Source organism: Notamacropus eugenii, chromosome 6 (assembly GCF_028372415.1).
Source record: "Notamacropus eugenii isolate mMacEug1 chromosome 6, mMacEug1.pri_v2, whole genome shotgun sequence".
Lineage (NCBI taxonomy): Eukaryota > Metazoa > Chordata > Mammalia > Diprotodontia > Macropodidae > Notamacropus > Notamacropus eugenii.
In genome coordinates this window covers 45,646,277-45,662,682 of record NC_092877.1, presented here as the reverse complement: position 1 = coordinate 45,662,682, position 16,406 = coordinate 45,646,277, and the positions used below count along the sequence as shown (strand labels likewise).

The window sequence follows — 16,406 nt, the reverse complement described above, 5'->3', positions numbered from 1 at the left end:
TATTTAATTTTGTAATGATTTGGTAACATTTGTTAACAAGCACCAAAGTATTTGGAAACCTTAAAAAAAAACCACCCTTCTGACCATATAACTACTCAACAAACTTAATGTACTTTTTTTTGACAAGGCAGATGGGGTTAAATGGCTTGCCCAGGGGCACACAGCTAGTGTCAAGTGTCTGAGGCTGCATCTGAATTCAGGTCCTTTTGACTCCAGGGCTGGTGTTCTATCCACTGCACTACTGAGTTGCTCCTAAGCTTAAGGTACTTTTTACTGTCACGTTTTTTCATAATATTGGTGTGATGATATTTACTTGTTGCTAGTAATAAATCCTGACAACAACCCTTCAAGGTAGTAAGGGGATCAGTTTGACCATTTTATAGATGAGGAAACAGAGGCCCAGAGGTTGTGTCTTGTCACAGAGTGAGTCAGTGGCGGCCAAAACTAGAACCTAGGTCACCTAATCTAACTTTAGAAGCTAAAGAATCTAGGTGGCAATTGGGATTCCTAGAGACCAGATACTTAATGCTGACAATGAGAATTAGTCAGAAGGGGCTGCCATACCAAAATTTCTGGGGTTTGTCCTTGTAGGAACTCAATAAAAAGGAAAACTCAAAGCTATTTTCAGAGTAAGGTTTCCCAGACTGGTCTCCTTCCTGCCCAAGCCAGTTTCATTGCAACTACCTTGTGGATATCCCCCTCATTTCAGGTTTCTAGGGCAATGGAAGCCCTGCTTAAGGATTCTCTTTGCAGCAGGTGCCACTTAATCTCTACCACCATCATGAAGGGCATTCCTTGATAGATGTAATAGGTAAGGAAGCTCTAGGGCAAGCTTGCTGTATGGTGTGTATCTTGGTGGCTAGTTCACAGTATCTTATAATTCAAGTTGGAAGGGGCCTCAGATGTAGTTCAATTTCCTATCTTACAGATGAAGAGACTGAGGCACAGATAGTTATACCCTTAGGCATACAAGGTAGTAAGTTGAAGAACTATGATTTGAACCCAGGTCCTTTGACTCTAAATCTAGCATTTTTTCCCACTGTACTACACCAACTGAGGGAGAAAGTATAGAGAGGAAAAATCTAGGGGTTGTAGAGCCAAGCAGGAGAGGGTATGGGTAATGTAGGGAAGGGAAGGAAGAACAGGAAGCTCCTAGTGGGGCAGGCAAAGAGACTGAGGAAGTGGAGAAAATGGGAGACTAATGGGGTCCTCAGAGGTGAGGCAAGCTAGGGAAACGAACAGAAGGATAATGGAGCAGCCAGAGATATGGGGGAGCCAGCCTGGGGGAAGAGATTAAGAGAGTAAAGAGATACCAGGCATCTGGGTTCTTATCTAGAGTTGTGGGTCCTGCTCAAGGCACATTTACATGGCAGTGCTGCTTCTAAGAGCAGATCTGGGGCTCCCAGGATTATCCTATGTAGGCTAGTCTAAAAGGTAATATAATCTCCCAGGATTTTCTAAAAATTGACATTGTAACCCAGATAGCTTTGGCACCTAAGATGAGCATAGTCTAGTCAGCATTCCCTCAAACCTGGTCTATTCTAGTCTTTTGTCTCTGTAACTAAATGGTCCTCTGTGACTGGAGAAACATGAAGATACAGGGCACAAAGTGATCTTGAAACAAACATTAAAAAAAAAATCCACATATAGGTATTCCAACTGCAGCCCATCTGGCCTTAGTAGCTAAGATTCACTCCTGGGATTCTCATCTTTTGTCTGGTGCTCTGATTCTCCAAGGTTGACTATACTTCTTAGGAATTCAAATTTGCAGAGGAAAGCATTGATTTGTAAATAATATTTTTAGATTATAGAAATCTTAGAAAATTGGATGTTTTCTAAAGTAGAATCCCATTTTCATATTGACATTCCATTATCCTTTCAGAGATGTCTTTATTAAAAAATTAGGTCCAAGGCATTCCTTTAAAAACATAATTAAGAAGCAGTCAACATGATTAAATCATATTTATAAGCTTGTATGAATTTGTAAATGCTATCCACATAATATTTATATCTGCATTCAAACTACAATACTAGGAACTTGTGATACAGTATGATGACTCTTCAAAAAATTAGGCTTTTTTTTGGGGGGGAGGGAGGGCTGAGCAGTGATCCCATCTAGTCTAGAACTAATATACTGGATGACAAAATTCAAACAAAAAAAGATCCTGACAGACTAGCACATTGGTTTCAACCTATTAAGATGAAATTTAATAAGGATAAATGTGAAATCCTACATGTAAGTTAAAAAAGAAATCAGCTTCAAAAGTGCTGAATGAAGGAGATGTGGCTAGATATTAATTTGTTTAAAAGGGGTTTCAATGAACTGCAAATTTAGTATGAGCCAATAGTGCGATATGGGAGCCAAAGGGCAAATGCCATCTTGGGCAACATTAAAAGAGACACAGCTTAATAAGGTGCTGATGGTGCCCACTGTACTCTGCCCTGGTTAGGTCACAAATGCAGTACTGAGTTCTATGGTGGGCACCTTGGTTTAGGAAAAGCATTGATTTAAGAAGGCATTCAGTAGTCAACTAGGATGATGATGGACTTTAAGTCCATGCCATATGAAGATCAGTAGAAAGAAATGGAGATGGTTAGCATGGAGAAAGACTTCTTCTGAAGTATTTGAAAGGCTGTCATCTGGAAGGGGGAATTATTTGTTCCCAGAGTGTAGAACCAGGAGCAATTGTAATTAAGTAAATTTTGGGCTTGAGGTTAGAAAAAACTTCCTATTAGAATGGAAGGGGATTTCTTGAAAGACAGTGGGCTCCACTTTCCTTGGAAGTTTTCAAGCAGAGGCTGGGCCCACTTGTTGGCTATTTTGTAGAAGAGATTTTTTTGGGGGGGGTTTGGGTTGGTCTAGGTGTTTCCCAAGGTCCCTTCCAGATTCTGTGGTTCTGTAAAGTTCTTCAGAATTTAAGAAAACTACTGGGGAAAAAAGGGAAAAGAAAATCACTGAGACTCATTCATCAAGAGATTAAAAAAATTTTTTTGTATGAATAAGTAAAATGATTTGAAAACATCCTAAGTTTAATAAGAGAGAAAAAAAGGAAAAAGCTATTTTTGTTTGAATGTAAAGTCTTACAGTCACCACATGGATTTTCCTGGGTGTTGAGAATTTTCCTTCTGAGGCTGTTTCCTTGGTACTTATACAAGTAATTTACTATGGTACCCTTTGTTAATCTGTTGAAGAAAGTAAAAAATATTGAGTTTCATTTCCCACTGTATGACCAGGAACATGGAAGTGGCTCTCATGATTCACTGTGTTCTGCTCCTCTTCTGGAACTATGCCAGGACCCTGTGGGATTGCAGAGCTCACAGAAAATGACAGCACACAGTGCAGTGCCTGGCACAGAGGAGGAGTTTAATAAACGCTCACTGACCAACAGTATGCACTGTGTAGGATGGGGTAAGTTATTATTACTGCTATGAAGCTATGAAATGAAGGCAGACATCTCTTTATAAGTTTGCCGTAATGTTTACTATTTCATTCCCTCCATGATGCAGAAAAGGGCATATAGTAACCTGTCAGACTATACTTGAATTCTTAGACAGAAGGGTTCCAGTGTTTACTTATTAACTTAATTTCCATTGTAGTTGCAAAGAAATGACTTACTGTAGCACGTTAGCAAAATTTGCTTGTCTTTTTAGATTTTGAACATTTAAAAAAACACTCCCCATTTTGCATACCTTATATGAGCTGCCCAAGCCACAGTTACTATTAAAAATGTCATCAGGTAAACCGCAATTTTAGTTGCTAGAAGTTTTTGTATACTTTTGTCAAACCGCTGAAATGAAAGACAATTATTATCAGTAGAAGAATCTGGCGTCATCTGGTATTTACTCATCTACAATGACATAATTCTTCAATCACACAAGAATGGCAGCACGATCTATTTTCTAAGATTCAGGAGGAGAACCTGTGACTGAAGATGCATTTTATCCTATCTCCACATCAATCTGTGCCCTTTGGTGTTCCTTTCTTTCCTCTTCCAGACTTGAAGGTCATGTTCCAGCTCATCTGCATCTTTCTCAAAGGATGGGAAATAATAGATAAAATCACCCAAATCTTTCTTCTCCAAAATTATGTAACTTATGGTAAAAAAAAAAAAAAACAAACAAAAACCAAAACAAAACCAACACACTAAAACTCATGTATTTTAGTTATTTTTTCTGATCCTAGTTCTAGGCTGCAGAGAGTACATTCTTGGTAAAAAGGACAATTGAATTAGACTGAATTTGCAAGCTTGATGGAGAGACTGTTTTATCTTCAAAGAGTAGGTAGCTGGATGTGTAGCTATGAAGAGGCTGGGAAGAGGAGGAAAGGGTAACTTAGCAGTGAAATGGGTTTTCTGGAATCCAGGGCTAATCTCCAAATTTAACTTTATCCAATAGTTGCATCTTCCTCTGCCAGCAAACCCGCTAAAAGCCATGCCAAGCAGTCAAAGTGGTGGGCTCAGTTCATTTCCCCAGCCCTTTCTCTGCAGCAAGAGTGATTAGGTGGTGAAATGACTTCAAACTGAGGCACAGAAGAAGGGAAAAGGGTTGCTCAGAATAGTAAATGGTTATCAGGCCTTAGGAAATTGAGAAATGACTACAGAACTTAGAAACAAACTTTTCTTAAAACAGTCCTATATAAGACACTGGGGTCACCATTACATTCTTAGGCAACAGTATGTTTTGAACCAGATTAGCCTAATTCAGTTAAATAATGATGGAGCTTTGCTCATCACTTTAGATAATCAATCTTATTGCTAAGGACCTGCTCTGAGCAAACTGAACCAAACTTTAAGTGGCGGTTTTACTGCAAGCATAGAGAAATAAAATGCATTTTCCCTAACATCTCTCACTCTTCTGAGAGAGCCACTTTAGGTAACAATTATTTTTTTTAAAGAAAATAAAAAGAGGAAGATGAAAAAAGCAAGATTGATCAATACGTTAAAGAAAAGTCTTAAAATTCCATACCCATGGACCTCACAGTTCTGCAAAGGAGCGGGGTGGAGGTATTTCCTCACAGCTCTTCTTTGAGTCTGTGCTTGTTCTCTGTGATTTTGCAGTATTTATTTTTGATTATTTTGTGATTCCATTTACATTGTTGTAGTCACTATGTATATTGTTCTCTTGTCTGTACTTAATTCATTCTTTATCAGTTCAAATTTTTCTATGCTTCTCTATATTCATCACATTTATCATTTCTTTTAGAACAGTAATATTCCACTATATTCATGTACCACAATTTCTTTAGCTATTCCTCAATTTATGGGCATCTACTTTGTTTCCAATTCTTTGCTACCACAAAAAAATATTTGTATGATATATAAAAATATCACTAAGTATACTTGCAAATGATATAAAGCTAAGTCTATGTATAAATCTATAAGGCTGCTATAAATCTAAAATACATTTTTAAAAAAATAACAGTGCTGTTTAGGTTACCAGAAAGTGTTTTAAATTTTATCACTGAAGTTCAAAAACAGAAGCTGGTATTGTATTTCTATGAATGTTTTTTTCCAAACTCTAAAAGCAATCTACAAGTAGAGATACTATGTAGATAACTTCTAATTATAGGCATTTCTTTTACCCTAAAACAGCAGGGCTGTAGTCTCCCTAGAGAGCTGCAAGGATGGCTTGAATCACTTTTCAAGTCCTCTTCCAATTTTATGATTTTTTGACCTAGTTTAAAAAATATCAATGTCTTTGGTGTTAGATTTAGGCAGAATCTGCACTCTAGGGCTGACAACTAAGTGAACTTAGTCTTGTCATATCTCCTTGTCATGCATCTTAAGCACACTTACATTCTTTCATTTCAATAACATGCTCTGTGTAGTCACATAACTTATTTTAATCCTTCAGGTATTTGTAATATGTCCCTGTGGGGAGGCACAGTTCCTCCATGGCATAGCCCATAATCCTTCTATATCTTAGTAGCTTGTCTTTTAGGGTAGTTGAGGCCTAAAAATTCATCATTCTGAACCTACTCCGGCGATGAACTCTGCAATCCTCAGACAATAGGCACAGTCCATTATCTGAAGAATCTTTAGCTGGGTTAAGACCTGCCAAAGTTGGCACTCTACTGGTATAGCTTAAGAATACAGGATCACTTTCACATCATGATGAAGCACTGAAGTATAAGTTAAAAAAAATTCTGAGTAGGCTTTTGCTGGAGAATCGCCATATTATTCCCATAAAGCCCAAGGAACATATTCTGGAAAGGGTGAACATGTCTTAGAATACTTTCTGTGGTATAATTTCGAGAGAAGGGTTGGGCATATTATTGCTGCAAAATAAAGTCCCCAAAAGGATTCTCACCTCACTTCAGAAATGCTTGGAAAAAAAATGAAACTTTCAAAGCACTGTTTTTGTTTAGAGAACTATTTTGAACAAACGTTTGGTTTACACAGTAGTTGAGTCTGTAGTTGCAGTTGAGTCTTTCATCAGAACAATATTCCTTAGGACTGACCATGATTGTGCCCCTGAAGATGTAGGCACTGAGTACCAAGGCTTTTATTCTATCCAGTTTTGTTCCAATGAATTCCTGCGAGAGATAGTTAGTGGCCACAGCTAGATTAGTAAATGCAGTAGAAGCAGGGTTATCATGTACTTAGATTTTGTTAGTATTAAACCAAAGAGATCACCTGGGGATTGTCTAAAACAGACGTCGAGGGCTAGATTCCAATTACTAAGTAATCAAAACATGAATACATCCAGTCTAAATGGATAACTTCAGCTTTATTGATTGCTTGGGGACACAATCATGGGAAGAAACACTACTATCTCAGATACCACATGTGAAAGGCTTTAAGTACAAAATTATATGGAAAAAGAAGTCAGTATTAAAAGGTTACTATGGTTTTGAATCTTGGGTATTAAGGCATCAAATGCTTTCTGGTGATTTAAAGCAGCATTACAGCAAATGAAATGAAACTTTAAATCTCTTACAGTACTCTACATACAATGGGCACTTAAATGTTTGCTCAACTGTATTTTATATAGAGGGTTTTTAGTAACCACAAAATAAGTTGTGGCTGCAAAGCAATGAACAAAGCAGAGTACACACATTCACATGAGCTTGCCTTTCCAGGTGTCTGGGAGGCAATCTACTTATTCCATGGATGCTGCTACTGTTCACAGCATCAGGAACTGTTCCCTGGAAGGTCTTTGAGAACCAACACCATGAGATGACATTTTACTTTATGGTCACTTAAAAAAATACTCAAGCTGGTATCACCTACTTCATCCATTGGTTTTACCTTTGAATGACGTTTTTAGTTGTTTCCAAAAATTAAATTCACCCCTGAGGGCCAATAAAGCTCTAAAGAAAATTCCAAAAGTAGAGATTAAAAATGTTTTGAGCACTGGCAGCATCATCACAAAAACTTCCAAAGAGGGATACTTCCATTTGGGGTTTGGGGTTCTGTTAAAAAACTGTGTCACTTTGTTACACCTTCTGTATGCCACCTTACTCCCATGGCTTGTCATACTTGCTCTGCCCCCCAGAGGCTGGCCTCCTTGCATCCTCACTGCACACAGGCAGGAACCAAACCATTCCTGCCTTGGGGCTTTTGTACCACCTCACCTGCTCCTCTCTGTATTTGAATCCTGCCTTCAAGGTCCTTTTCATATTCCTTAATAGAGAATCTTTTCATGGCTTCTCCAGCTCATACTCGAAGTCTCTCTCCTCTAAACTTCCACTGGCCTTAAGATGCCACAGAGTTTGGCACTTGTTGTTATATGTTGAGCTTTCCTCCTTAACTGGACTGTAAATTCTTTGGAGGTCAGTGACCATGTCTTATACATCTCTAGCTCCCAAGAGACTGAATTTTCAGCCGTGGATGTGGTGAGTTAATAGATCTGATTAGCCAGAATAATTCATTAACTAAACATGATTCTGCCAGGACATAAGTCAACCAGTATTTACTAAGTTTTAAGGAGGGCAAGAGCAGATTTTCTAACTAAGCCCTGACAAAGCACTTGATTGCTTTCTTAATATTGCCTGATGGGGAATGTAGCATTTCTTAAAGCTAATGACTGTGGCAGCAGCAAGGGAATAGTTCCTGCAGCTCTAGTTCTGCATGGAACTGTGTAGAATACCTGGTCGGGGTAGATTTTCGTATGGGCCACAGGCAGGATCTGCAACAGAGAAGAGATAAAACAAGATGAATAACAGAACATCTGTTTTCAGAGCTAACTTCCTCCTCTCTTGAAGTGCACACAGTGTCGACCTGAAGGTCTGGTTACAAGAGGCAGACAGGCCAGGTGATATACTAATTCGTATTGCTTTATTCCCTTAAAGCTAGCAGACACACGTGTACACAAAGCCAGGTAAAATCTGACTGTCTGATAAAAGGAATGAAAAGGCTTAAAATCATTTCGGAACAATCCCAACTCAAGATCTCTATGTTACTCAATTTATGATCTCCATATATGTTTAACCATAGTATGAGGAAGGAATTTTCTTAATTGAATAAATGGTAAATACAATAAGATAAGAGAGCTGACAAAGTGTTAGCTGAAATTATGACCCAGGATATCTGAATTTTCTTTTCCATTAACATGCCACAGCATGGTATATGTTCACAAAATATTAAGATAAGAAAAGTCCCATTATTCAAGATGGTATCTTGGGTTAAGACATCTTGTTTGGTAATCATAACAGAAGAATGGTCTGGTCAGCTTCACCTGGCCTTATAATATTGACACAGGAAGAGGCGTTCTCTGAATGTACTCAGAGAACAAAGAAGGGTTTCTTCTGGGTTGCTTAGTTCAGGCTCTCGCCCTTATTGAGGTTCAAATGATATTAAATGATTACCAACAGTCAGTCTAAGGCCTAAGGAAGGAAGCATTTGGTTGGATCATGGGGGCTGGGAGGGATGTTAGAGGCTAAGGGAGGGTGTGGACCAGGAGCACATACACACCATAACAGTGGCGATGATGGAAAGCAGGGCATCACTGAAGCTGAGCATTCGGTGGGATGACTGGGTGTTTTCACAGGAATTCCCATCTCCCGAGTCTGCTGAAAGTTCCATCTGTATGTCTGCATCTTCCTCTGGAGTCCCTGTTCCAGCCATGGGGTCAGTAGCTTCCTATTTAGTTGGAAACCACCCTCTTCTGGCAGCTGTTGAGCATGCCCAGAGCAAAAGGAACTTCAGAGTCCAGATTCCACTTCTCCAGGTTTTAGGAATCTCTGAGAAGGAAAGCAAGAGAGAGGGCTTGGGGTGGAGTAAGAAGGAGAAGCACTTCTGTAAATTTCCCTACAGGGAAGCTGGCTGGCTTATACACAGCCCTCTCACTCTAGTACCCTGGGGAAGTATACTTTAGCACCATGAAAGTATAGAGGATTTAACTTGACTACACTAATCTAATCTAATCTGACATTTAATAAATAGCTATTATATGCTAAGGACTGCTCTCAAAACATCTTATAATCTAATAAGAAAAGGCATCTAAACAAGTAACTGATAAAAATGCAGTAAGAAATTTTCAGAAGAGATTGAAAACTTTCATGGAGGAATGGGCACCTTAGTTGGGCCCTGCAGAGAGGTAAAGACTTCAACTGAGACCAATGGAGATGAGATTAGGCTGGAAAAGTAGACTGGAGGCAGAATGTGGGGAGTCTTAAATGCCAGAAAAAAGAATTTATTCTTTATTTGGTAGGCAATGGGGAGCTACTGAGGATAAGTAGGAGAGTGTCACAATCATAACTTTGTACAAAGAAGATTATTCCAAGCAGTATAAAGATGGATCTGAGGAGAGCAGACTGGAGACAGACAAGATGGTGTTGAATAATCCAAGAAGGTGGTAATGAGGGCTTTATTAGGGCATCAGCGAAGAGAAGGGAATGGATGTGATTGGTGCATGTGTGTATATATAGTTACAAAATAAAACAGGTGAATAAAACTGTTATTGCAACCATGTCTGCAGTTTATACTACATTCTGAATTTGTAGCTTTCTACCTCTGGTTGTAGAAAAAGGGTTTGTTTCATCACTTCTCCCTCAGGGCTCAGGTTTTTCATTATAATTATAGTTCTATGGCCTTTTAGTGTTGATTTTGCTAACGTTATTGTAGTCCTATATATTGTTCACATGGGTCAGATTACTTTGCTACATCTGTTCCAAAATCTTTTCTCTGAACTCATACTTGTCATTTCTTATAATACATTACGTTCTATTGCATCAATATGTGCATTTTGCTTACCCATTCCCCAAATAATGGGAACTCAATTGTCTCTAGATTTTTGTTACCCCACAAAACGCTGCTATGAATATTTTGGCATATGTGGGGAGTCTTTGACATCTTTTAGTGGGATTGTTGGGTCAAAGGGTATGGAAGTTTGGGGAGTTTTCTCAAGTCATTTAAAATTATTTCTCAGAGTGGTTAGACCAGTTCAGAAGTGAGAGATGTTGCAGAAGTGGAAGCAAACAGCCCCCTGCAGATGAGAAAGTGAAATATCGGAGAGGACTCCCAAGATGATGAGACTGTAAGACTCTGAAGCTGGAATTACCAACAAAATATATAAGCATCGAAATTAGGGAGAGAAATGGGTTTGGGGGGGAGATGAGTTCAGCTGTGAAGATTTTCAGTTTGAGGAACTTTTGCATCTCGCAGTCAGTATAGAATTTAGGTCTGGAACTCAGGAAAGGCTAGATTGGGAGTTAGGAGACCTAGGTTCTAGGTCCAGCTCTGTAGCAGCTAGCCCTGCATGGCCTTGGCTATCATTTCCTCTGAGTCTTATCCTCTTTCAAAATAAAAAGGCTGCACTGGCTAAGATCACTTTCATTTCTAACTCTTATGAAAATATAAATTAGGCTAACTTTGTCCTTCAAACGATTAACTTTAGCTTCCTTAGCAGAAATACTCTGGAGACATATTATGAAACTAGCCTCTGCATTCTTTTGGCATGGGGAGTGGGAGTCATCAGCAATGTAACCAGAGATGTAGGTATACTGTGAATTCCTAATCATTCAAGCACTAGGAGTTATAAAGCTTCCCAGACTCTGTCTGCAAAATCTGAAGTGCTGTGGGCAGAGCTATGATTTGACATTCACAACATGACCTAAGGTGATTCTGTTCTTCAGGTCACAAACCAGGTCCACTTGACTGGTAAATGGCTGGACAAAGATTTTTGCCCATTTCTTCTACAGAATGCTATCTTATCAAGAAGGGGAAGAGGAAATAAAGTGTTGTAGGCACGAAAGGTTTTGCAAATCCAAATCTAGACTTAGAGAAGCCAAGTCAAAAAATCCCATCAGAAATACGAGGTTTTTCTAAATTACATAATTTTATCAAAGTTGTCGGGGCACACTGGCTCATTTTAAGATGCCAGATAGCAGGTCTGCTTCACTTCCTGCTATAGATCAGCCTTTTCTTCCCTTTTTGCTGGTGACAAGTTTGTTGGAGGCTGACATTTGGGGAGGGCTAATTAGTATAAGTTTAAAAACCATTTTGAGCATAACAAATGCTAAACTACACAACAGAATACCTTTTGGCTTGCAGTAAGATGAGGATCAGGACCAACAAAAACATGGTAAAATAAGAAAAGCAATGAGCTTTCTTACCTCTCTAAGGACTAGTCTAGATTAAGAATGTGACTGCCTATTACTTTCTGGTGAGGAGACAATTTTTCTGCTGTCAGTGACTTGGTAATTCCTTTCTCTGGCCTTTAAACTGAAGCCTTTCAAGGTTCCTGGAAAAGTGTGCTGTTCTGCTCTGGGAGAGAAATAACATTATCAAGATGTGAACCAGGCTTTCGGAGGCTGTTTCTCTTCTACAGAATCAGCCAGTTCTTTGGGCCAGGTCAGCAGCAAACAGTAGACCAACCAAATGGGCTAGTTCAATGTGGGTGGTGAGATGACACTTCAAATTTCAAGGACATACTTATACTCATGAAGAAAGAATAAGTAGCTGTCAAGAATATTCTTTGTTCTGATACTAACTTGCTTTCTATTGCTTCTTGCATCTTTTCCATGAAAACTAGAGTTACTGGACAAAAGGAGAAGCTGACCTTCAACCCCTTAATGCCTTCTCCAAATAGAAGATTCCTGTATACTCCAACTGTGAGAGACTTATTTGTAGGGGATGTGTCTCTATGTATTTTTGGGAGGGAAGCGTAGCACAGGAATGCATCCTGGCACCCAGTTTACTGATGTGCAGTTTCTGCAGCAGTTTCTGGAAGGAGTCAACAGGTGGCACTGTGACCCTGCAGCTGGTTCTACATACATTCAGCTCCCAATTCATCCTCACCCAATAGAGCCCTGGAGTCCCCAGGTATCAGGGGAAGAGGGAACATAGGTTTGGAAAGGCATTTTATGTAAATGTTGAGTTCATGTTTAACATTCTAGAATCTGAAGATTTCTGAGCAGAGGAGTGAGCATGCTTAGGCCTGTGTGAGGAAAAGGACTCTAGCAAGCAGGTCATACAGGTAGGAGAATCAGAAGAAAGGAGAGTCACAAAAGCCAAAGGAAGGAAGAGTATAAGAGGCGGCACCTGACAGTGTCAGATACTGCAAAGTCAAGAAGTATGAGGACAGAGAAAAGACCACTGGATTTAGCAATTAGTGGGCTCAATGCTACAAAGCAAGTTATAGAGGGAGAAGAAACATGCATCAAACGCATTGGGCTCCTTTTGAAGAACAGATCAAAATTGTTACAATAATATAACTTCATTAATGAATCCTCTGATATACTTTGAGGGCTATGATCTGATCAAAGGCTTTTCATTCACAGAATTTCCCTCCACTGTGAATGGTATAGGGCCTTGAATATGTTTTTTGGCTGTAATTTTTGGTTTTTATTTTAAAAATATCTGCTCTGAATTTGACAAACACTAACAAAAATTTCAACATAAAAGAATAGATAGAATATTGTTTATAAAACCATGAATTTCATTATGAACAATTAAAAATATATTTATATATGTATAGGACATTTAACTTAGCATATTATTTCCAAAGTTATCCCACTTTTTTGTGTTATTCTAGGAACCTCTTCCTGATTTCTTCTGTACATTTTCTTTCCATGTTGATTGGTGATGCCCTCCCTTTTTTGGGAGGGATGCATAGCTATCATTAACCCTCTTCCCCTCTCCTGTAACAAGTGAAGCAAAACAAATCCACACATTAACTACGTCTGAAAATGTGTCTCAGTCTGCATCTCTAGTCCAACACATCAAAAGCAATATTTCTGAAGGTCTTCCACCATTCATTAGATCCTACCACTGCCTCTAGGACTAAGTAGAGTACTGTGACCAAGGAATCATATTTGTGAAACACTGATGTAACAGATATAATCTAGTGAAAAAGGCAATCAGAAGTCTGGAAATCATGTTATGTGATAGTGAATTAAAGGAACTCTCGATACTTATTTGGAATGAATGAATGAAATTAAAAAAAAAACACATAAAGTATTTACTCCCTGCCTAGCACTACAGGTATAAACACAAAAGCTAGCAGATCCCTGCATTCAAATGATGTACATTTTAATATTAGAAGGGAGCAACTGCAAGGAAAGGTCTGCTTATCTGAAGGGCAAAGTAGCAGGGTGGATGGCAAAGAGAAGGCATGACTGATGTTTTAAGATGTCAAAGGTGATCATATAGAAGAGGGATTACACTTATTTTATGTAGTACCAGAAAACTGAGCTGGAAGAAGGCGGGGCAAACAGAGGCTAACCAGATTCCACAGAGGTGTAAAGAAATATTTCTCAACAATTACATCGTTTAAAAGTGTAAATAATTGTTCTAATCACAAAAGCTAGCATTGGCATGGCTCTGGGCACTTTCTATGGCTAAGGCTAAGAATACCCTCCCTCCTCTGCCGTGCCCACCGACTTCCTGGGCTTCTTTTAAGCCTCCACTAAAATCCCACCTCCTGCAGAAAGCCTTCCTCATTCTAGCGCCTTCTCTCTTTCATTTCCTACTTTTCCTGTAAGTGGCTGGCTTTGTAACGCATTTGGTAGGAAGCAGTCTTCCCCAGTAGATTTAAGCAGCCGGAGGGCAAGGAATGGCCTTCAGCCTTCCTCCGTATGCCCGGCACCGTGTGCCCGCCCCCTGGCACGCGGCAGGCACTTCAGATGTTTAATGGGCAGCCCCGAGCGGCTGGAAGGGGAAGCGGACAGAGAGCCGGGCCTGAAGTCGGGAAGACCTGCGCCCAAAGCTGGCCCCAGACACTTGTTAGCCGGGGAGCCTGGGGCAAGGCACTTAGCCTGGCCGGCCTCAGTTTCCTCCTCTGTAAAATCGAGCGGAGAGGGAAACAGCCAACCCGTCTCACGACCGCCCAGAAGGAGCCCAAGGGTCACAAGGAGGGGGCCACGAGCGCACGGCGCACGCTTAGGGGCCGACAATTTATCTGTGCGTGGTCCGCGCCCACACACGCACAGCTGTACCAGCCCCTCCTCACTCTCCCCCATCGAAGGCGGAGAGCAGGGCCAGCCCCGCAGCGGCGCCCGGCCCCCGGGAGGGCCCGGCTCGGGCACAGGGGGGCGTGCGGGCCTCTGGGCTCCCTGACCCAGCCCGCTCCCCGCAGCAGCCGCGCAGGGTAGTGCGGAGGAGTCGGCATGGGCTGCGCAGACCCGGGTTCCAATTCCACCCCGCTCCGCCTCCCGGAGGACCCGCCCGCTCCCCGCCCACCTCACGGCGGACGCTTTGGGGCCGCTTCCTCTCTCCCGGCCCAGGCCACGAGTCCCGAGAGCTAAAGCGAATTTACCTCAGAGCAGGCGTCGGAGCCTTTAGCCAGACGCGGCCGCCCGCCCCGCCGCGCTCCGGAGGTCACGGCGCATGCGCCTCCTCCCGGGGGCCCGAGAAGGACGCAGAGACGTCGGGGCCAAGGGGCGCCGCGGCGCCGTCACGGGGGAGGAGGCCGGGGAGGGGGCGGGGAGGAGGGAAAGGTCTCGGGATCGGGGCGCGTGGCGTACAATGGAGCGGCCGGCGCCATGACGCGTCGCCGACGCGTTACGTTCGCGCCGACGTCGGCGCGCTGGGGCGGAAGATGGCGGTGCGGTGGGCGGTTGACTGTTGATCGGCGGCAGAGGTGCCGCGGAGTGGGTCGCGCGGGAGGGCCTCAGGCTCGCGGCCGGCCTCCCGGCCGCCTCCCCGCACTCTCCCGTCGGCCGGCGGAGCCCCCGGCCGGGGCCGGTCCGGCCGCCGGCGCCGCCGCCGCCATGTCCCTGCTGCAGTCGGCGCTGGACTTCCTGGCCGGTCCGGGGTCCCTGGGCGGGGCCGCCAGCCGGGACCACACGGACTTCGTGGGGCAGACCGTGGAGCTGGGCGACCTGAGGCTGCGGATCAAGCGGGTCATCGCCGAGGGTGAGGGCCCGGAGGGGGAGGCAAGCAGGCGGGCACCTGCAGCTGGCAGGAAGGGCTCGGCCGGGCGCTGCTGGGAGGGGGGTTGTATCTGGAGGTGAGAATCCTTGGGCAAGCCACGTCTGGAGGGGGGTTCGGGGTGGGCACCGCATCTGGGACAATCGGGGGTGGGGAGAGGAAGGCGGGCCACATCCGGAAGTGAGAATCTGAGGACGGGCCACATCTGGAGGTGAGAATCAGGAGGAGGATGTGTCACATCTGGGGGGAAGGGTGCCAAGGGGGAGAACTGATCATTTGTGAAAGACATTAATCTGCGGGGAGATTAAGACCACATGTGGAGGGGGGGAGTGGAAGCAGGTAGGTCACATCTCCAGGAGAAGAATAGGTCACTTCTGGTGTGGAAGTTGGGAGAAGATAGGTCACATGGGTAGCAACTGAGGGGAGAGCGGGCCCTATCTGGAGGCAAGGAGTGCTGATTATCTTTGGGGGATAGATAGCTAAGCGGGTTTCCATTGTATACGAAAGGGAGAGGTGGGGAGCTGGAGTTTGGGATTGATGAAGTCTTAGTCTTTGGCAGAAAAAAAGGGGAAAAGTGGGAGAGAAGCAGGAAGTACCCTGGTTGGTTTATAGCAGGCTGTTTTATTGTCTAAAATAGCATCAACTTTTGAGAGCAGGGACCAGATTTTTTTTTCTTTTTGCGAGGCAATCAGGCTTAAGTGACTTTCCCAGGGTCACACAGCTAGTAAATGTCAAGTGTCAGGAAACTCTAGGAAGCCTAGAATGTAATTAGTAGGACTATGGCCTTTGTCTTACCTGTAATCTCAAAGCAACAAATGGCCCCATATGCTACTCATGCGTTTGAACGGGTGTGGAGGGTGGGGAGGGATATGGTTGCCTGCTCAATCTGTGCTAGACCTTGTAATAGGCATTTTCAGAGGAATGATGGGGTAAGCTTCTGACCAGGAAGTATCTACATTATATTCCTTCCTGTAGAACTGCCAGAAGGAAGAAATTTTAGTCTCTGGAAAGTAACTTGATGATTTAGTGTTTTGAAGATAGCTCTGTTCTCAGAGCTATCTTAGCTTTTAAGGGGATGTTGAAAGTTCTCCA

The 16,406-nt window shown here is 42.5% G+C and overlaps 2 protein-coding genes across 9 annotated transcripts in view; one reads left to right on the top strand and one right to left on the bottom strand.

Annotated features, from left to right (window-relative positions):
- Positions 1-14,836, bottom strand: part of TMEM175 (transmembrane protein 175) — a 37,646-nt gene extending 22,810 nt beyond the window's left edge. Inside the window, exons 1-5 of one of the 5 annotated variants that reach the window (XM_072619752.1) lie at positions 14,701-14,780; positions 8,916-9,184; positions 8,092-8,130; positions 7,251-7,312; positions 3,691-3,788 (exon numbers count right to left, since the gene is read on the bottom strand). In XM_072619752.1, coding sequence (XP_072475853.1) covers positions 3,691-3,734 — 44 coding nt within the window. In that variant the 5' untranslated portion in view covers positions 3,735-3,788; positions 7,251-7,312; positions 8,092-8,130; positions 8,916-9,184; positions 14,701-14,780. Of the gene's footprint in view, positions 1-3,085; positions 3,184-3,690; positions 3,789-3,920; positions 4,055-7,250; positions 7,313-8,091; positions 8,131-8,915; positions 9,185-14,624 lie in introns of those variants that run through there. The other 4 variants (XM_072619753.1, XM_072619748.1, XM_072619749.1 and 1 more) reach the window with 4 other exon arrangements.
- A 155-nt stretch (positions 14,837-14,991) lies between these two features.
- The window catches only part of GAK (cyclin G associated kinase), a 140,848-nt gene continuing 139,433 nt past the window's right edge, over positions 14,992-16,406 (top strand). For 2 of the 4 annotated variants that reach the window (XM_072619746.1, XM_072619744.1), the window contains exon 1: positions 14,993-15,299. In XM_072619746.1, the coding sequence (XP_072475847.1) occupies positions 15,155-15,299 (145 nt within the window). In that variant the 5' untranslated portion in view covers positions 14,993-15,154. Of the gene's footprint in view, positions 15,300-16,406 lie in introns of all 4 variants that reach the window. The other 2 variants (XM_072619743.1, XM_072619745.1) reach the window with 2 other exon arrangements.